This window comes from Empidonax traillii, unplaced genomic scaffold (assembly GCF_003031625.1).
Source record: "Empidonax traillii isolate 1590-97213 ecotype Southwest subspecies unplaced genomic scaffold, ASM303162v1 scaffold985:size400688, whole genome shotgun sequence".
In the NCBI taxonomy this organism is placed as follows: Eukaryota; Metazoa; Chordata; class Aves; order Passeriformes; family Tyrannidae; genus Empidonax; species Empidonax traillii.
The window spans coordinates 246,918-267,959 of record NW_020956178.1 but is presented as its reverse complement, the minus strand read 5'-3'; the positions used below and the strand labels follow the sequence as shown (position 1 = coordinate 267,959).

Sequence of the window (21,042 nt, the reverse complement as noted above, 5' to 3'; positions counted from 1 at the left end):
CTCGTTTTCACTTAAAGTGTATTTTTTCAGTGCAGCTGGAAGTTTGGATCCTCACAGAATCAGTGGCTCTTATTTTTACATTTAATGAAATACAACATACTTACTCCAGTAGAATTACTCTAGCAGCTGATACTAGAAGGCCAGTCACCTGCTCCAAGCATGTACAACTGGAGCAGGATAAAGAATATTTCCACCCTTCTAAATAGATGTTTGACTAATGTAGTATTTAAACTCCAGTGGAAGACATTCAGTGGACTCTGTAAAATGCTTCTGTAGTCCTTTATAATGCCCAAAAATCACTTGATCACAAGCAGCTTTACAACATTTGCTGTGTTACTCTCCTAAATCAATTTTCACTTTTGCAATTAACGGAAAAATTCCTTAGAGACATGATTTTGTTCAAAATACTTTTTCATTCACATCTTACTTTGTAAGTAGGACCCAATATTCCAGCTGAAGTCTTTCAATGTATCAAGTACAGACATACTTATCAGTACATTCCAAAATTGCATTTATCTTTACATTTGCAACACAGTGACAGTTCCTGCTTATTCCATGTTTGACTAAAACCTCCATAACATTTTACACTGTACTTTGTAGCCAGATATTTCCCCCTGAGGGTTTTTTTTTTTTGAGGAGGATAAGAGTTAATGTTTAATGTCACTTTCCTAAGACCAGCAGTTAAGTCATCTTATTGATCTTGACTAGTGTCCACAAAGTCTGTGGTTTTGTCATTTGTATTTCATTCTCTTTTCCAGTGAAAACATTGATTAGGTGTGGGGCAAGGCTGACTCCATTCAGATACACTGTCATTCTGAGAAAATGGTTAAGAACTATCTTCTGAGAACAATTTTAAAAGTAATTCTGCTTTCTCGGATATTTCTTCTTCAGCTCAGTATTGCGAAAATTTGCAAAAGTTGAGATATCAGCCATTTTCTTATAGTTACCATCTGATTGCTCCAAAGAAGGGAATTGGACTAATTTGCTGAGATTGGGTTTTGGCTATGTTGCTTTATCATTTTGTAATTATCTTGGCTGTCTCAAATTGGCTTTGTTTTCCTGTGCTTTCAGGCACTGGAATTGGCCTTATTTTTAAAATGGCTCTTCCACAAGCAGTGTGTTTTCTTCTCTATGGATTTCTGGGACTTGTTCTTCCTGAATTACCAAAGCAAACTGCGAGTGGCTCAAGGATTGTTTTGGCTAGTTCTTAATTCCTTCTATGAAGTAATTTCTCTGGACTTTGCCAGCCTGAATTTACGTGCTCTTTACGTGCTTACCGCTCCCCAAGGCTTATGGGCTTCCTTAACTTTTGTTGTGGCTGCTTTGACATACTTTCCATTATTTGTCCAGCTTTTTTGTTTCCAGGTCCTGAAGAAGCCATATTAGTCTTTTACTGTGGTTCTTGGCTTTCTGCTGTAAGTGGGAACAGCACACTTTGCCTCTGTACATTTAATGTCCTTTTTTCTCACAGTAAATGCCATCTTTTCTGTGTTCTGCTTGACTTTAGGATTGTTCCCAAGAGACATACAGTTATTGGCTCCCAGTCCCCAGTGTGCCCTTAAACCTGTTTATTGTTTTTGTTCCTATTGTTAGCTTTTTTTACCATGGTTAGAGTACTCCCATCTTCCAGATCACAGGTTAGTATAATTCAGCATTGGGAAGATTCTGCTTCATGGATGTGATTGCCTACTTTTTGTTTGTATGGCTTACTTTGATGGTCAGTCTACAAGTGTAGAAAAATGGACTCTTGCACATGAATGGATTTCTTTTTTCACAGTCTCAGGCCTTGTTTGGTTAATTCATGCCATTTGTGTTGTGGTCAGGAGTAGCTCATATGGCTTTTGTGACCAATTTAAGAGGGGAAATAGAAAAAATAAGGAAAGCACTGACAACTACTCCTATGTCATATTTTTCTCTTCTTTAGTTTACTGACCAGCATCACTTCTATCTGGCTCTAGACAATCAGATGATTGTGGAGATGCTCAAGACAGAGCTGGCTTACCTCACTTCTTGTTGGAGGATGACAGGGAGACCAACCCTGACGTTTCCCATCACTCATACAATGCTTGGTAAACCTAATTTTCTCTGTCTCTCAAGCAGAGTATATTACTGTAGGGGAATAGGATGGACGTCAGTTTGAGAGGAGAAAGGTGGCATGACTTCTAACATCAGAAGTACAGTTTCATTTTTTCCATGTGTGTGCTGAATTTGGATGACATGGTAGTATTTCATTTTGTTTTTACCTCCCTTTATATCCTTGCATCACCCCATCATCTCCATACTATTTCTATCTAAAGAAGTTTCATAGGAATCAATCCCTTTGGAACTTTTCATGAGTGGGTTTATTGTTGTCTTTAGAACTTGTCTAAGGGTTGTGTTTTGTTTGCATATTTGTTTAGGATTTTTAAATAAGCTAGTATTGATAGCAGTTGGATTCTCTTTTACATTTGTCTGATTTAAGTTGTGGAGAGCACCCAGTAATTAACCTTGTTCGGACATGGTAGTTTTAGAATGTGTTGATAACTCTTTCATTTTTCTTTTTTAGTTGATGATGGCACTGACATTCATCCAGCAGTTCTTGCCACAATAAGAAAATTAGAGGATGGTTATTTTGGAGGTGCAAGGTAATGTCAGAACCCCCAGATTATTATCTCCATGATTTTTAAAATTAAATCCTATAAAAGTGTCAGTTTTGAACTTGTCATAGTGTGCAGACCTTAGAACTCTGCAGAGAAGGAGGTTTCAGCTTTAATTGTTATATGGCAATCAGATGGTAGCTGGACCTCAGATGCAGTGGAAAAGATTTGTCTCCCAAAAGGTGTGCCAAATCTCAATGCCATCAGTGGATAAGGAAAATGATTGCCAAACCTGTGGAAATACAAAATCTTGGTCTTGGCTGGGCTTCTGTTATTAAGAAGTAAATTATTTTCACAGTTATTTGACATAATTTTAACAAAAATTGCATGTAGTAGTAGTAGTAGTCTTAGGTGTTCTATTCATCTACATATAAAATATAATGCCACAGTATCTCCCTATTCTCTTTTTACTTGCCCTCTCTCAATCTGTATCTTCATCTGACAATCAAATGTTGTCGTGATTTAACTCCAGTCAGCAACTGAGCCTCACACAGCTGCTTAGTTACTCTCCTCTTAGTGGGATGAAGGAGAGAATTGGAAGAGTATAAGTGAGAAAACTCTTGGGTTGAGATAAAGACAGTTTAACGGGTAAAGCAAAAGCCACACTTGCAAGCAAAGCAAAACAGGAAATTTATTCACCGCTTCCCATGGGCAGGCAGGTGTTCAGCAATCTCCAGGGAAGCCAGGCTCCATCAAATGTAGCTTGGGAAGACAAACCCTGTATCCCCAGTCATTCTCCCCTTCCTCCTTCTTCCCTTGGCTCTGTATGCTGAGCATGACACCCTATGGTATGGAATGTCCCTTTGGTCAGCTGGGTCAGCTGTCCCCAGCTGTGTCCCCTCCCAATTCCTTGAACGTCCTGAGCCTGTGCTGGTGGGGTGAGATGAGAAGGAGACAAGATTGTGATGCTGTGTAAGCACTGCTCAGCAGTAACTAACACATCCCAGTGTTAACAACAGTTTCCAGCACAAATCCAAAGCACAGCCCTATTCTAGTTAGTCTGAAGATAATTAACTCTATCCCAGCCCAAACCAGCACAGATGTGATTTCTGTGTTTTAGTGGCACTGCACTTCTGTGAAAAGATACTGCTGCTTGTGGGGACTTCCCAGCCCCAGTTTCTCATGCATTATCCTTGGAGTTTAGGTATTTATTTAGGGTCTCTCCTCACAGAAATATAGAGCACCTTGTAAGTCTGGCTTTGAGTTAGGCCAGTAGGTGTCACTGTAACAGAGTTCAATTAAGTAGTTAGAGCTGTAAGTATCCACCTGGATCTGCAACTCTTGTTTTGCCTATTTTATTTTATTTTTTCAGTATCTATATCGGTTGCTTTGTATTTACCGAAGGTGGATTCAACAGGAGGTCTGATAAATTTTGGAGGAGCTGCTGAAAGCTCAGTGAGCATTAATCAGTATCAAAATGGTGGATGTTAATGCTCCTTGGCATGTGTTCCTGTTTGCAGGGTGAAGATAGGCAAGCTAGCAGAATTTCTTACCACATCTTTTCATACATATCTGAGCTTCCTGGATCCAGACTGTGACCTAAAACTGTTTGATGACCGTAATGAAAATTGTAATAGTCCTGACAGTGAATATGGGGACTATCCAGCAGATTTCTGTGAAAAAGGTAGTAGCATTTTTTTCACTTCGTATTTTCTCTCTGTCAAGTTCCATCAGCAGAGTCTGGATTTATCTACAGTGTAGAGTGTATTCTGTGCACAGATGACAGGGATTCAGGTTTCTCATGCAACCTCCTGAGGACAGTTAGGACCTGCATGACTTATTTGGGGAATGAATTCCTGTGTATTCTTCCTATGTTCATAGTATGGGATTGACTGGTAACTGCTACAGTAAATCTGAGTCTGAAGAGCTGGCAGATGGGGAGGTGTGGAAGAGGCTGGAGGGAGGAAGAACCTGTGAGGAGTCATAGACAAGAGCTTGTGTGGAAGAGATGATAGATTCTTAAAATCATACAGTTTGGAAAAGACATTTAAGATCAACAAGTCCAACTGTGCCAACTAGACTATGAGCAAGAAAAAAACCCCTTTTGATTCATCCAAAGGAAAACCAGCTTCCTAATCTAATTGTTTTCAAAGTGCCAAAAACTGATTATTTTTTTCTTTCCAATTTATTTGGCTTAAAAATCTTTTGCTTATCATATGCATGCATTTTCTGAGCACCTTTCTACATAAGCAAAAATAGCAGTGTGTTTGAATAAGGAAACGCTGATAAATTAGGATTTTATCTTTAATAAACCTTTTCTTTTCTGTATATTACACTAGATAGCCAGGATGAGCTGGATCAGTATATAAATGATGTCCTGCAGAGTACAGCACTGAAGTCATACCTGCCTCCAACTTCAAAGACAGCCAGTCAACCACCTGTGTTCAGTGCAAACCATTCCACAGAAGAGATACTGTCAATAATGGCCAAGACAAAGGGCTTGGAGGTTCCAGGTATTTCTGCCTATTATAATACTAGAAAAACTGTTTGGGGTGCTACAAGGGGTACGTTCAAGCATTTCAAAATTATGCCTTTTAACATACTCATACCACTAGTTCTTTTTGCATAGAGAAGAAACAAGAATGACTCTGAAGCTGCTGCTGTTGTGTTCCCACAGTATCCCATGTCATGGTGTATACATAGAAAACCTGCTATGAAATGTAACGTTTAATCAAAGTTAATGTTATGGAAACTGCTCCAACTTCTCAGTTGAATAGAATTTCAGAGTCAGTTTTTGTCTTTTATTTATACAAAGGCAGACTAAATGTATTTGTTTATTTTAATAAAGCTGTGGTGAAATGGAATATTTCAATGTGAGAAAAACATAAATATGTGCATGTACTTTCTGAATTTGTAAGAACAAACTGAGTAGAGAGGGACTACAGTATTTCTAATTATGCTCCATTTCTTCTAGAGTGATTGGAGAATATACACCAAAATAATGCTTTGACTAAATTTGCTAATGGACTCCAACCTATGCATTGTTTTGTAGGTAGATATGTAGTATTTAATGCCCTGGTCAAGGGAAGGCTTCCCTTAACTTCAGTGTAAATTAATAACTTTCAAGCTTTTTTGTTAGTCTTTTCTCCCATCTTTCATGTGCCACACCACCATAGCCTCTATTGAATTCAGCATATGAAGGTAACAGAGCATTAGCCTGCATTTAGCATTATAATTTTTTTTCTGATATCTTACCAGTTGGCCCATCTTTTCTACTTTATTCCTGTTAAAATGTTTAAAACACTTATCAGGGTCAGGCCAGGATTCTGAGTCATGGGCCAACGTAAGAGATACCCATTGAGCACCTGAGCCTTTGACATGCTGATCTTGGAAGAGCTTGCAAGGAGGTACAGGAAGAGCTTGTCTCAGAGCTCCATGCACATCATCTCAGAAGAATTGCCTCTGTATATTTGATGTTTTTTCATGTATATTTTTGCCTGGTATAGCTGCTTCATGTAGATGGTTTTGATTTTTGTGTTACTGAAACAGACTTTTTGTTCTTGTGGCTTCCCTTTCCAGCCGTGCCGATGTCTCTTCCCACTAAAGTTCTGAACACACACCGAAAGTCTCTGAATCTTGTTGATAATCCCCATTTCTTTGAGACAAAGGTAAGCTGTGGGAATTTTCATGCTCTTTGTAGTTTTAGGACTCAGTGCTGTGGCCTTTCCTTGTATTTTCCACCCAAACCCCGTGCCAGTTCTCATTTTCCTTCACAGACAAGCCATTCTGTCTAAGGCACGCCCTTGTTTTGAAATTTATTTTTTTGGCTGGATGAAGGTTTTTTAGTCAAATAGACTTTATCAAGTGGGAAGTTTTCAACTGCATGTGCAGAACAAATAATATAATAGCTGCTTATTTTTAGAAGTGTAAGGAATCGTGTTTAGTTCTAACTGAACACGAAGGGAAGGACAGGATGTTCAAAGCCTTTAGAGATGTTCTCCAAGAAATGCTACTTACAGTAATGTCCTTAAGGCACCAGCCAAATTCCACCTCAGGGCATGAAGATGGAGTTGTGCATGGCTCTTTTTTTGTCTTGGTATGTGGTAACCAGCTGCTGAGAATGGTTAAAGGAGATTGTATCCAGCCTCCCAATGGATTCTGCTCTGCACGAGGCTGTGTTTGTGGAAATAGTATTTTATGACCATATAAATTGTTGAATAGCTTGTTAAACAAAACTTTTCATCAGAGAACTCCCCACAGGTTTGCATCATCTGATTAGTTAATATATTAGTTTCATCATGATGGCAATATCTGCATTCATAAAGCACCACATATATACAGGTTCAAGATAGAACTCAAAAAGCTCTAAATTATTTCAAGTAAAAAAAAAGGTAGTATCTCTCTACTTTTCTCTTTACAAATAACATAAAATGACAGGAAAAGCATGCAAATAATTTGGTTTCTTTATTTTGTTAGAAAAAGAGACAAAGGTTCTATTCTGGATGTTGTGTTTCTTTGGCTTAGTCTCCCAGTTAGTAGCCTGGCAAGACTTATGTAATGTATCTGTATTTCAAGTGCAGAGTTTTGTTTCAAGTCTGTTGTAATTTTTCAATGGGAAGTTACTGTTTGAATTTGATCCACTATGTTTTTCAAGATCACGTTTGATTTTTCATCCACCTTTGTTATCAGGACCGTGAAAATGTCTTGCACTTACCTAAAGATGCTCATGGTGATTTGGATTGCAGGAAGCTTGTTGATCAGCTGAAGGACTGTCCAACACTCCATGACCAAGCAGATATCTTATATATCTTGCATATCCTAAAGTGAGTTGTCTGAGTATGAACTTAAACATCTTTAAATTTGGTCACAGCTATGATTATTCTTGTGCAAAAGCTTTTCACTGTTCAGGGTTGGGTTTTGAGGGAAGAATTAAAATATTTTGTGCTTTAACAAGCATATTTTCAGGTAGCTTGATTACATAAATTATTTGGATACAAAAGAGTACTTGTACAAATTTTTTGGAGTTGATTAGCACACAGTTACAGGCTCCAGGGCTCACAAATTAAATGCACAAGTTCTTTCCATGAATGAAAACCCACCCTGCTATATTTGTGGCATTCCATTTAAAGTCCACAAAGACTTGGTGTGATTTTCATATATAAGAAGGGAAGCAGAGGAAAACTTCATCGGAAAACTTCATCGTGTCATTTTCTAACAAAAAATGAAAAATGCAATTTTAATGAGTGGTCTCTATTTTTCCACTAATCCCTCTGTACCACTGGCTAAAATTTGGTACTTTCCAAAACATTCTTGGTCCAGTCTAGACCCATCTGCTGGGATTAATAAACACCTCCTATTTAAATAGATTTGACAGGAACAAAAAGCAAATACAAACCAATAGAATCATCTTCTGGAGTGCATTTATTGGGCATTTTTTCCTGTGCAGGAGAATACTGCTGGAACCTGACAGGCAGTTACCTTGGGTGCAAAGACAAGCATGTGTTAATCACAGATGGTCTTCCCTACTGCTACAAAGATTGTATTTCTGTTTATTTTAGTCTGTCTCCTGTGAGGACCTCTTCTTTGATTTCCCAAGCAAAATGTTTAGCAGCCTCTCTTAAAGAGTAAAGGAAATCCTGAAAAAATACCATTTTGTTGTTTAACTGCACCTAACACTGTTAATTCCATATTCTGTTTCACCATGGGAGTCTCTGTTGGACAGGACTTGTGGTGGACTCTGTGTCTCAGCAGGAGTTGAAAAGTCATTCTGTGGCACTTCAAAACATTACCAAAGAAAAGCCTTAATGCAGTGAATTTCAAAACCAGGAGAGGAACATAAATCTTTGCTTTTCAGTAATGGCATAAGCAGCTTAGTTAATAGCTAAGGAAGAGGCAGGGCAAAAAACTTCCCCTGAGGCATCTGAAAAATGAGTGTAGTCTTCAGCAGAATTTGTTGCTGAATTCTGCTATGAAAAAGCACTACATGGAGTGTTCCTGCACCAAACTCTCTGCGTGAATGCTCAGTTTAAAGTCTGGTGGGAAATCTTTTGGATGGTTCCTTTTAAGTCACTGTCTCACAGCTGAGTGCTCAAATTAGAGTGAAAGTTCTGGTATCGAGGGGGTTTTGTCCACATATAACAGATCTCTGGTGACTGCCCAGATGTCCCATGTAGTATTCCATTCTGTCACCAATGTGAGCAAGGTGATCAAAATCTGGCTGGGTTTGTGTGGTAAGGTTAAGCAGTGTAGATCTTACCTGGTGACAGTTATCTTCTGTGTCTTCTGTGGCAGAGGTGCTGACTGGGACACAGAGCTGGACGGACAGCATGGTGTCACTGTCCATTGCCTACTCAACGAGCTCTACAGAAAGGCAGGCCTCAATCAAGAATGGGGCTTAATCCGTTACATTTCCGGTATACTCAAAAAGAGAGTGGAAGTCCTGGCTGAGGTATGACATATAAATAACCCTGGCTCAGTTTCCTGCCTGGAAACAGAGATAAAACTGCCGGTTTGCCAGCAGGGCTTGTGCTTGCCCTTCTTCTGGTCGTACTGGTCATCATACATAGTGAAACATTTTTAAGTAAATGTTGGTTGCTTTTCTAAATCTTATTATGACATCTTTAACTTTTGTCTGTACTTTGAACAGTGCTAATTTTCGCATGGACTGAGAATGTCACACAATCACTGTAAATGGTTGTGAAGGCTTTATTTCATCTCTGTTAATTGGAGAAGTTTAATTATGTGTTTTGAAAGCTGCAGTTGTCACTGATAATTGATGCTTTTGTGATGGCATGAACACTTTCGGAGCAGAGCTGTGTTAAGGTGCAAGTGATGACACAAAAACATGTTCTGCCAATTTCCATCCTGTTGGGTGGACAGTCTGCCATGTGCATGGGTGTTTGGAGGCATTAAAATATCTGAGACTATTTAATGGTAACAAGAAAAATCCATTTTAAGAGTACAGATTTGATTTTGAACATTACAAAAATGTTTCCTCTCAGGTACTCTAAACTATTAGTTTAATTTCCTAGTTATCCTAGGCACAGAACTTTTTCCATTCTCAAGACACAGTGGACGAGCAGTACAGACACACTCACAGAAAGCCATGTATGTTAACTTGAGAAGATACTGACAAGGAATTAGGGAGGAAGAGAGTAGAGATGATCAGTTTTCCTCCACATTAAGGGAGGGAAAACAGACTCTTCAAAATCAGAGGAACGTTGCTCTGTGAGTTCTTCAATTCAGGATGCTGAAACAAGTAAACTGAACACCCACTTTAAAAGGAGGTCGATACAAAAGAGTAAACACTGTGGTATTGGTGGAAGAACCTATTTCAGAATGTACCAGGATAGCTAATTCAGGAATGTGATGCAGTATGTTGGGTATTTGCTTGCTTTAAGATATATATTAGTATGCAGGATTTTTTTTTAACGAATATTGCCAAACTTTTCATTGATTTAAAATATTTTTGTCTTAAAAAGAAACAAAAATTTGTCATATGATAAAGGATGAAAGCCTTTATTATCTGCCAGCCCCACTGAAGTCCTTAATCATTATGCTGCTGATATCACTGAAAAGGAGAAGCAACTTTTAGACTGGTCATACCCCCATATCCCTGTTGACCTCAGGAGATCCTTGGCATCTAGTTAACAGCATTCTGCTGGATCTGCATGTATGGTAATTAATAGAAATGCACTTAAAAAGAAAGAAATGCTAAGGAAATGCTTCATCTTTGGGAATTAAAAGCTGTGTCACTTCCACTCGATTCAGAGAAAGATCTCTTGCTTTCTGTCCCCTTATGATAGGCATGTACAGACCTTCTGTCGCACCACAAGCAACTGACAGTGGGCCTGCCACCAGAACCCCGTGAGAAAATCATTACCACGTAAGTGGGAGCTCTGTCTCAGTTACAGAGTCAGTCTGCTCTTCATCTTCCTTCCAGTACCATTCTGCTGCTGTTACCTTCTTTTAACACTTATTCCTCATGCCTGTAGGCACCTTTGTGGTGCAGAGATGTTTCTGGGTGATGATTCCAGTGATTGTTCAAGAGTTTTAATAGCTGGTTGTGCTGAGTCACTGCTTGCTGTGGTTCGTCTTCTTGCAGCCCACTGCCACCAGAGGAGCTCACAGATCTCATTTATGAAGCCAGTGGCCAAGACATCAGTATTGCAGTCCTGACACAGGTAAGCAGCGTGTGTCAAAAAAGGCTTCTCTGGCTGTGCCCAGTGCGGTGCCAGTGTTTGCTCTGAGACTGGGAAAGCCACGAAGGCCCATTTTGAATGGGTGCCCTTTTCCTTGCAGGAAATAATTATGTATTTGGCGATGTACGTCCGGTCCCAGCCTAGTCTTTTTGTGGAGATGCTCAGGCTCCGCATTGGTCTGATAATCCAGGTGATGGCCACTGAGCTGGCTCGGAGTCTGAAATGCTCAGGTAAGAGGCCCTTTTGTCGTAATGGTACTGACTGTGTCATTTCTGCTTCACCCTTAGTTGTTGATCTTTCCATTAATATGTGTAAAATCCTTTTATTAACTCTTTATTCATATGTGCAGTTAGAAACTTTGAAAATTAATTAGAAACTAAGTTCTAACTAAAAAAATAAGAAACTTTTTTTTTTACTTAATGGAAGATTCCTCTTCCCCCCTCATCCAGTTATTCGAACTGAAGTGGATATTCTTTATGGAATAACTCTGACTCTGTAATTTAGATCTACAGGTCATCTGCTGTTGGGAGATGGCTGTAATGCTTTTCCAAGTGATCTTGTTTTCTCATCATGAGCTTCAAAGAAATTTTGCACAAGCTACAACATAATATTCATTAGTGCAAATAGTGTTACTTCTATGCAGTGTTTGTTGTTTAGTCCTGAAATGTATTTTCTTTGAAATGTGACTCTGCATGTTAATTTTTTTTAAGGAAGTGCAAGCCAAAAGGTTAGATATGATTGAGCTTCATTCATCAGCAGTTTTCTGAGTTGGCTTTGTAGCTTGTTGCTTTTCCACAGTAATGCTTGTCTTTTGTTTTGTTTTGTTTTACCAGGTGAAGAAGCTTCGGAGAGTTTGATGAATCTAAGCCCCTTTGATATGAAAAGTCTCCTACATCATATTCTCAGTGGGAAAGAGTTTGGAGTGGAAAGAAGCTGTAAGTTGTCCACTTGGCTACTTGTATATGTTAAGTGAGAACTATAAATAAAAAGTTACACTGTCTTATAAGTGGGGATCTATTCTCTCGGCTTGTAAAATAGAGGTAGCTAATGTATTAATCATTGGTGACCAGTACATGTGTATGCCTGCTGTGGAATAAACAAAACAAATACGATGGAAGCTATCCTGCTCTGAAATTAGATTGTATCAGGTTTTCAATAACATGAAGGCAAACTTTTAAAATGAAGAAATTTTATGTGACCAGAACAAAAACCATTAAAAGGGCATATCTAACCTGCCTTCAATAAGCATGTCTGTGATGCCCACATACTCCTGACTGGTGCACCAGCTGTCTCCTGGGTTCATATGTAGGCCCTCACAGACTCATTGCAACTCTTGACATCTTTTAAAGCTACAATTGCTCAGTGTCTTGGAAAATCAGTCTCCGATACCCAAGTATGGATGTAGGCCCCTTACTTGATGCCATCAGGTTTGAACTCTTGACATGATTTTGAAAGGATGCTGTCAACCAAGAGCATTGCACACTTCTGAAAGGATATGTGTTTAACATCTAGATAAAATATCATCTGCTTTTCTATCCCTACAACGTTAAAAATGTCCATTTGCTTCTTTTAGTGCGACCTGTAGATTCCTCTTCATCTAGCCCTGCGATTTCTATTCATGAAATGGGGCATTCTGGAGCAACCAAAACAGAAAGAAGTGGTATTACTAAATTGAAGAGTGAGATGAAGCAGGTGAGGGTTTTCTGTCAATGCTCATCAGAAAGTGCAGCTGTTCTGGAACTGTGTTGTGTTAGGTTCTATTCTTGCTAAATGACAGAAGTTTCCAAAGTTGCTTTGATTTTAAAGCTGATCACTAGCTAGAAGGTAGTTATGGGATGTTTCCTCCAAAAATGTGCTGCCTCTTTTGTTCTTGTTTCACATGCTTAAAATAGAACAACTTGAACAAACTGATGCATTCATGGCATCCACTGTAAAAACAGCTCTTTTATCATCTTTAGTTAAGGAAAGGTCAGATGTACAAAGTGAGGCTTTCATGCAGTGTTCATTCTTGTACTTGGCCCAAGTTGCAAAAATGGACCACATTTTTTGCAATGGAAAAGATTCTTGTGGAAAAGGAATCTTGGTTTTGTTTTCTTCCAGTTGTGTTTCTTCAGAAAAGAGGATGAGTATTGCTGTTACTGATGGCAGTAAAGATCAGTTAGTGATTCTTTACAGGACCTGATCAGGCAGGACAGCAGAGGTCCCTGTGAAACACATGGGTCTGTCTCAAGAGTTGAGCTGCTCCCTGAGTGTCATCGTGGCCGAGCCTTGTGATACCGCTGTGGCTGTGAAGGTGCTGCTGACTGCTCTGCACTGGCCCTGAAGTGACTGTGCAGAGCTCACAGTCCTGCAGTGGGTGTCTGTCTTGGGGCCTGTCCAGGGAGGAGAAGGGACAAGGCACTAGGTGGCAGCATTATTTTAATTTAAATACAGTGGTGGGCCTGAGCTGATACACTTGAGCCTTTGTTGACATTACAAATGTAGTGCCTGCGTTGCTTTTGCATTAGATGGAAACTTGGTATTTTGCACAGAGGAGGAGTTGCCTGGTTTTATTTTTGTTCCCCCAACTGCCTTTCATGCTGTTTCCTGTTACATCTCACTGCATTCTCTGAATAATTTACTAGATACTAACGTAATGTCATTTTGGCAGAGGGGTTGGCTGGGGTGGTGCAGGATCAACTTTGTTGTTACAGGGAACATTTCAAGTACTTGTACTGACATCTCTGTACGTGTTGAGCAACTGCAGCTCTCTCGTTTGCTGCTGTTCTTTCTTGAGTCAGAACATCAAGCCTTTGCCTGGGTCTGAGCCATTAACACTGAACGTGGAGGCATGGCTTGGGGTGGGCAGTTAGAGAAAAGTGCTGTAAGTCTGAGGTGCTGCATCCACATTTCAGCAAAAATTTTGCCTTGCAGTCATTTGTTTAGTGCAGCCCACCCTGCTGGCAGCCTGCAGCAAGATGACCCTCTTGTGCAAAGAGAAGCTGCTGGCATTGCAACAAATGGGGAGTGAAAGCAGGGAGCTTGGTTTTCACCCCAGCCCTGAGTCACAGGGAAGCTTTTGCATGCTCCTCAAACTTTGGTGGTTTGTGTTGGCCGTGCTGGGACCTCAGTGGATGGCATGGGCAGCCAAATGGATGGCTTATGGCTGCCAAACAGGCTCCTGGCAAAGCTGGATTTGCCTCATGGTGCCCCTGGGAATCAGCAGGAGCTGCCCTGAGATCAGCTGAAGTGCAACACTGAAAGAGGAACAGGGGTTATTGCAGTTTTCCCCAGAATACCTGAGCTTATTCCATATTTCTTGTCTTTGCATGGATGGGTTACTTAACGAACCTTGTTTGTGTTCTGTTCTGTCATGGCTGTCTGTCTGATGTGTTGGTGTCTGGTTTTTGTTTTGTAGTTCTTTCATGAGGGGCACTCCATGTCCAGCAGCATGTTCGCTTCCATGGTAAACACTGTCTGTTGCTCTGCACCTCCTCTTCCCCTGTGTGTGTGTGTGTGTGTTTGTGTGTGTGTGTGTGTGCAAGGTCTTGGCTTTAGACACCTTCTGTGACTTCTCCTGCTTAAAAACTTGTTTTCAAACCCTACCTCTTGTTCATCTTCACTGGGAACCAATTCTCATTAGTAATCTTTTAATAGAAGTTGAGTCTCGCATTTGGATCCACTTAGTTCCTCTGAAGCTTAAGCAGTTGTAGCACCTGTACTTATGTTACAGGCGTCTTCAGTATTTAAAAGTAATGTAGCACTGATAAATGCTGGCAGTGTCTGGACAGTGAGGAACCCGGAATAGCTTCGAGTTGCTGAGACAGGGATTTTATGGTCATGGCTATCTCCTCAAGCAGTCATCTTCTTTCAAGGCAGAGAACTGTAGCTCTTCTTAAACTCTCACTATTAAGAAGGAAGATAACTGCTTAACTATTTTACTAACAGAGACCTCAACAATTTAAAGTAAGTCTGAAGCTCCAAATGTGTCATGGAGAGACAGGAAGTTTGCAGCTGTGCATGTCCTTTGAACTGGCTGTTGTGATTTGTGATTCTCTGCATCTTCAGACCTATTGTCAATGGCACACCTCCCAGATGTCATAAGTACACAGCTGCAGAGCTGTTTGATTGAAGTGCACATATTTAGCTGTTCAGGGAGATCTTTGCTTCTCTGAACCACCTGAGTAGTCAGATTGATTATTGTATCCAGATGGATTTCTCTACTTTGGCATTAATGCTCCCGCTGAGCTCCTGCATCCCCAAGCTCTGCTCAGCAGGATGAAGGAGGTTCTGTCACGGTCAGTGTGCATTGGAAAGGAGTAACAAGCACTGAAACACCAGGAGAACACCACCTGTGCCTCATGAACACCAGCAGCAGTGCAAATGGACTGTTCTGATATGCTGTGGATTTTTTTGCAGAGCTTGGCTATGCAAAATCCCTGCGCTATGCAAAATACACCTTCCAACTATGCAGTTTTCAGTCTTACTATCCTCCTTCCCCAGTACCTTGCTCAGGTCGTTTCTTACTCAGAGATGATGGGATTTCAGATGGGGCTTTCACTGAAGTCCTTTCTGGGCTGAAAGTAACAGGTATGCAAAAAGGAGTGAGAAAGCAGAAGAGCACAGTCTGTGAGAGTGCAAGGAATAGGCAGACTGCCTGTGTGGAAAGCAGAACAACAATTTGGTGGTAGTGCCACAACTTTGAACACGATTTGCTGTCTAATTTAGTGTCCCAAGTCTAGTAGAGTAAAAAAATAGAGCAATAAGAGTAATAAAGGAGAACAAGACTGATACTTACAGAGAGGCAAGCATGATAATTTCATGGCCACATGAAGTCAATTTTTAATCTACTTATTTTAATGGGGCTTTTTTATGGCAGACCTCTCTTGCTGCACTCATAGACCCTGTGGTTCTTTTACAACAATGAGCCCAATGCCCAAGTGAATCACACCTATCTGCAGATCCCCCCATCTCGAACACCAGTGACGCTGCCCTGGAAGCCACCTTGGGCTTGGTAAAGTAGTCAGGCTTTGTGTTAAACCAAGCACTGAAGTTTACTGTGTTATGCCATGTTGAACTGCTTGCCTGTTTTGTTGAGAAACGACTGAAGAACTCGAGAAGTGAAGCTTGTTTTGAAGGGGAGAGATACGGATCAATCCTGCTCCATCATCCTGTCTGACACTATGGCCTGTGTTTTTCCCCTGGTTCTGAGGTAGCATTATAACAAAAATGCATTGACCAGGTGTGGTCAATACACCTACTTGGGGTGGTAGAAAGCAATTAACCAAGGCTTTAATGTCCTTACAGAGGAGCAGCACTCCATCATCTCCCACCAGTACTTCTCCTACTGGCTCCAGTGGAGACATGAGCTGGGGTGACCGAAAGGGGCAGTGGCTGCGCAGAAGGAGGCTCGATGGTGCTATTAACAGAGTTCCTGTTGGCTTTTATGAGAAAGTGTGGAAAATCCTTCAGAAGGTAAGTTGGCCGCTATGGAAGGCACGAAGCAAGAAAGCTGTACAGTAACTTGGGGAGGTGTTAGTCCAGGGGTAGCATCTTGCCAGGAGTTGGTCTTCAGGTGGAAGTCTGGTGGAAACGAGAGTCATTAGTGGAAGTGTGTCTCTTCAACATAAAAGCTCTCCATTAACACAAGTTCACATGTTTCTTTGAAAGTTTGTTTTTCTCTGAAACCACCAATCCTGAATTTTGGATGACCATGCGTCCCACAGCCTAATGCACATTGTCAGTGCAGCTGAGGGGCACTGCAGTGCAGTGCAGTTCTGTGCTCTGGTTCAGAAAGGCTGTGAGGAATGAAGTAGGAAACTGCACTGACTCTTCCAGAATGTCTTGAGATCTCCTGCTGGCTATTCTGAGCTGCATGGCATTCTCAACATTGTTTTGTTTGTTTTTAAGTGAAAAGGAAGTCCTTGCCAGCACTTCAGAGATCAGGGGTTTGGAAATGTGTTGAAGCAACTCTCCAGGAAGGAGGAGAGGGGAATTATGAGTTTTTACCTATTTCATAGTGATTATGCAGCTGGTTTTCTTCTTTGCTTGGATGCAAGCCAGCGTTCAGCACCTTGCAACACTGAGCTGTTGATGCCTTGCGAAAAGACTGTCACTAGTTTAGGCTGGTTTTGGTCGTCCTTCTAAAATCAGTTACACTGAAACTCCTAGTGTTGATGTCTGCCAAGATGAGTCATATGTGACCTCCTGGCTATTTACTAATGGGATCTTTCAGTAGAGTGAGCATCACTTCTGACCTAACTTAATAGCTGGGAGTATTTCTGTGTTTTTTCTGGCTATTAAAATGAATTGTGCTTATTTAATTTTCAGTATTTCATTCTTAAAATCTCTTTGGACTATTCATAAAATCTGTCTCCTCTTCTTGGTATGTGTTTCTGTGCCTCAGGTACTCAGATGTGTCACTCCTTAGGCTGCCTTCTAACCACTTGAGTTTTGTCACTCTTTCCTTTTGTCACTTGGTACTTCTAACTGCCCCACTGGTTGACATCCTTGAGGTGTGGTGCCCTGGATCTGAAACACATAACTAAGTGTTGTTTTAGCGAAAATGAGAAAGGTTCTTGCTTTTGTGGTCTGTTGTCCATGATGCTTTCATGTTATCTTTTATTTCTACTTCCTTTTGAGCAGAATGTTCTCATCGATTTGTTTCCCTCCTTTGTGTGCCTCTTGCTGTAGTGGCTCTCTGAGTACTTTGCTTTGATAGCTGGGCTGGAACACAGCACTCTCTTGTGTGTCATGTTAGGCTATGTCTTATGTTTGCCAGGTTACATAATAACTTCTTTAGCATAGATGAAATATAATATTTGGAACAGGGGTTTTTTGGTCTCATTTGGGGGTTTTTGCTTTGGGTTTGTTTTTTTTTTTTTTCTATCTGAAAGTTGTTACATATTGGCCTAAAAGAGAGAACTCTCAGAAGATCTACTTGCAAGGACTGTAATTTCTGTTCATTGTTGAAATGTTGTTGTTTCAGTGCCATGGTCTGTCCATTGATGGGTATGTCCTTCCTTCTTCAACCACCAGAGAGGTACAGTAAAATGCCAGTGATTTTCAACTATTTTCTACCCCCGTGTTGAATGCTGGCTGTGACAGTGTAAGGTGTGGTGGGGCTGCTGTTGCAGATCCTTGGTTTCAAGGTTAGAACACCTGGACCTTCCCCAGCACCTCTGCTGGCTTCCCCAGGTCTGTGCAGATGTGTCCCTCCCAGGCAGGCCTGGGAGAGTGTTTCTGGCAGGTTTTCCCCTTTGCTGAGCCTGCTTTCTGCTTTACTCTCCCCGTGTGCCCACAGAGCAGGGCTTGAGAGAGGTGGGTGATGGCAGTCCTTGGGGGGTGGAGGTGAAGAGACAGTGCAGACCTGTTGAAATAAAGCAGACATCTTCCTTGCCACTTACTTTTTTTAATATGCTGCAACACCAGCCAGTGTATTTTGGCTTCACAGTCTCAAAAGTAAATACCAGTTAAGAATGATTTTTTTCTACCCAAAGCTTTGACTCTTTAATTCCATAACCTTTCCTTACATTTTTTTTTCCTTAGTTCAATTGCCTTTAGGTGCTCTGGCAAGTTTTGAATTCACATCTATAAAACAAACTTGTGGACAGTAATCCATCAGCGCAAGAGAGGTGCTTGTGTGCCTGAGACTGTTTTCCTGTCTGGTTCCCTCAGATTTGTCTCTGGCTTCCTTCTCTTCTGAGGCACGATTGCAACAGCTGAAGAGAGGAGCTGGAATTTTCTGCCAAATTTAAATGTTGCCTTTTTTTTTTTTTTTCCAGAAAGGAGACCTTTATTTATCCCTATTGTGTAGATAAATAGGCTTATATTTTTAGCCTGTCAGACCTAGACAGTATCTAATTTTGCTGTTTAAAAGAATCGAAAGAAATAAGCACAAACCTCCTAAGGCAACATAACATCCCCAGAGATATGCCAGTGCAAATTAAGCTGCTCTACAAACAGCACAGCAATATCCCCGCATGGCAAAGCTTTAGGGGCTTATTTAAAAATCACCCCTCTAAGCAGGTGGTTATTTTTAAAACTTAACAGTAAGTTTGGCTTTGCAACTAACCTGTGATGCCAGAAAGATACTTAGAAGGCAGAGTGTGTGAGATCACAGCCTGAGGAGCAAGGAGTTAATTTGCCAGCTAAGCATCAGCAGCCCTGTATGTAAGTGAGATGTGTGTGTGATGGGTTGCAGGCCGAAGCAGCTTCTGGAGGTTGTGTAACTGTTTGCAGAATCAAGGTCTAGCAACACGAAAACTTTCTGTAAGTGCTAAAGCGGCACAAACATTTTGTTCGCTTCAGTCGGTCTGCCCCCATGTGCAGAGAGGAGCATATGTTCCAGTGCTTGCAGGATGTGGGGAACTAGTCTTTTGGATTTGTCAGTTTTTCTCTCCATTTCCACTCAAACTTGCCAGATGACCCCGTGTGAAATCAAGTTTGCTGTGCACGTGGAGTCGGTGCTGAACCACGTCCCCCAGCCTGAGTACAGGCAGCTCCTGGTGGAAGCTATTCTGGTCCTCACATTCCTCTCTGACATCGAGGTGAACAGCATTGGGGGCATCATCCACGTGGACCGAATCGTGCACATGGCCAATGACCTGTTTCTGCAGGAGCTGGTGAGTTCAAAGGGCGCTGGTGGGAAGTCTCCTCCTTTGAAAATTATCCCCTGCTCCTTTTTAAATATGTGTGATGGCCTGGTTCCTTCCCCTACAAAGACAGACTGAATCACTTAAGTATCTTCTGGAAACATATTTGGAAAGCTAATTTAAGAATTGTGGGAGATTTAAATGGAATAAAATTGTAGTGGCTAACAAGCTCTGAAGTATGTTGGTAGATTAAAGTGAGGGTTTGCTTTGTCAAGGCATTAGAATTACTAATATTTGAGTAATCCCACTCTTTCCCCCCCAAAGGACAAAAATCTCGGAAGTTATATGTTGTTCATTTACTTACACTGATCCAACTAAGTCATGTGGGCCCTATAATAATCCTGATTAAGGTTTTCATGAGGGAAAGGAGAATTGCTTTCAGTATTGAGCACAAATGGAAAATCATAACATGGTGGGTTTTTTCTAATGAATAAACACGCTTACCTAACTTGCTCTACTTCTTTCCTTGTGTCTTTTCAGAAATCATTCGGAGCTACTGGCAGTATCTTGGAGAAGGACGTAGCCACAGGAATTTGCCACTTTTTTTATGACAGTGCTCCAAGCGGGGCCTATGGCACCATGACATACCTAACAAAAGCCATAATTATTTATTTACACGATTTCCTGCCTAGCACAGGCTGTGCCATGCAGTAAGTGATGCCTCGTGCAGGAGGGAGGGCTCAGAAGCTCTTTCTCCCCAGTTCCTTGTCATGAACCTCATGGTTACTTGCTGCCTGTGTGTGTGCCGTGCACTACCTCAGCGTTGGACACTGGTGGCCATACTCTGTGCATGCCCTACCTACACAGGACAGGGAGCTGGAATTTGGCCTGGTTTTAGGAGAGTGTGAAAGAAATAACAAATAATGAGGCTTATTCTGCCCAAAGTGCATAAATGTAATTCATAGTAAATTAGAAAGAATTATACAGTTCTGCCAAGGGGAGAACAGATTATTCTGTGGAGATCAAAAGGCATAATAAAACAAGGGAGCTGAATCTCAGGCATAGAGTCTCCCAAATAAGGGAAGTGATGGAATTCATTAATTTTTCTCCTGCTGTGTGTAAATGTACATCATTGTGAATCACTAATGCACAGTGTGAAACATCCAGGGAAATGTAAATTAGAGGCATAGGAATAACTTGAAATAACCCAGTGATACTTCTCATTCACATTTATCCCGATGCGCTTCTCACTTGCACCTAGTCAATGCTGGGCTAACGCCAGTAGAGACAAACATCTTGCAATATCCACTAATTTGAGAGGATAGCCTCTGTCAGGAAGCCGTATCTGTCTTTAATCTGAACAAAACAGCTTCCTTCCCTGCGTCCCTGAGGCTTTGGAGGCAAAATCTGAAGACTCCAGCTTCCCCAAGGTGACAGACACTTTTATGCCTGTGATCCTTTCCTCTGAATGGAGCAAGATAAACCGCTTCCACTCAAGCACCCTTTCCAAGTGTCCCGATTGTTTCCCTTGCAAACAGCCTCAGAGTTAAGAATGGCATAATTGTGGCCCTTCCAGCACAGCGTGAGTTTATGGAAGGCTTTGATGTTTCTCTTTTTTTTTTTTTTCCTTTCCCACTTCTTTTTTTCTCTTATTTTAGTTTTCAGTTTGAAGCTGCAGTGGTCACATGTAGT

At 41.0% G+C, this 21,042-nt stretch overlaps 1 protein-coding gene across 6 annotated transcripts in view; it reads left to right on the top strand.

Annotated features, from left to right (window-relative positions):
- The window catches only part of PHKA2 (phosphorylase kinase regulatory subunit alpha 2), a 41,507-nt gene extending 20,907 nt beyond the window's left edge, over positions 1-20,600 (top strand). For 5 of the 6 annotated variants that reach the window (XM_027903611.1, XM_027903613.1, XM_027903615.1 and 2 more), the window contains 17 exons: positions 1,925-2,069; positions 2,546-2,624; positions 4,097-4,260; positions 4,916-5,089; positions 6,156-6,244; positions 7,266-7,399; positions 8,868-9,024; positions 10,382-10,461; positions 10,681-10,759; positions 10,878-11,007; positions 11,611-11,712; positions 12,351-12,469; positions 14,175-14,222; positions 16,064-16,231; positions 17,745-17,798; positions 19,180-19,380; positions 19,891-20,600. In XM_027903611.1, coding sequence (XP_027759412.1) covers positions 1,925-2,069; positions 2,546-2,624; positions 4,097-4,260; positions 4,916-5,089; positions 6,156-6,244; positions 7,266-7,399; positions 8,868-9,024; positions 10,382-10,461; positions 10,681-10,759; positions 10,878-11,007; positions 11,611-11,712; positions 12,351-12,469; positions 14,175-14,222; positions 16,064-16,231; positions 17,745-17,798; positions 19,180-19,380; positions 19,891-20,064 — 2,097 coding nt within the window. In that variant the 3' untranslated portion in view covers positions 20,065-20,600. The remainder of the gene's footprint in view (positions 1-1,924; positions 2,070-2,545; positions 2,625-4,096; positions 4,261-4,915; positions 5,090-6,155; positions 6,245-7,265; positions 7,400-8,867; positions 9,025-10,381; positions 10,462-10,680; positions 10,760-10,877; positions 11,008-11,610; positions 11,713-12,350; positions 12,470-14,174; positions 14,223-16,063; positions 16,232-17,744; positions 17,799-19,179; positions 19,381-19,890) is intronic. The other variant, XM_027903612.1, reaches the window with a different exon arrangement.
- The last annotated feature ends 442 nt before the right edge of the window (positions 20,601-21,042 follow it).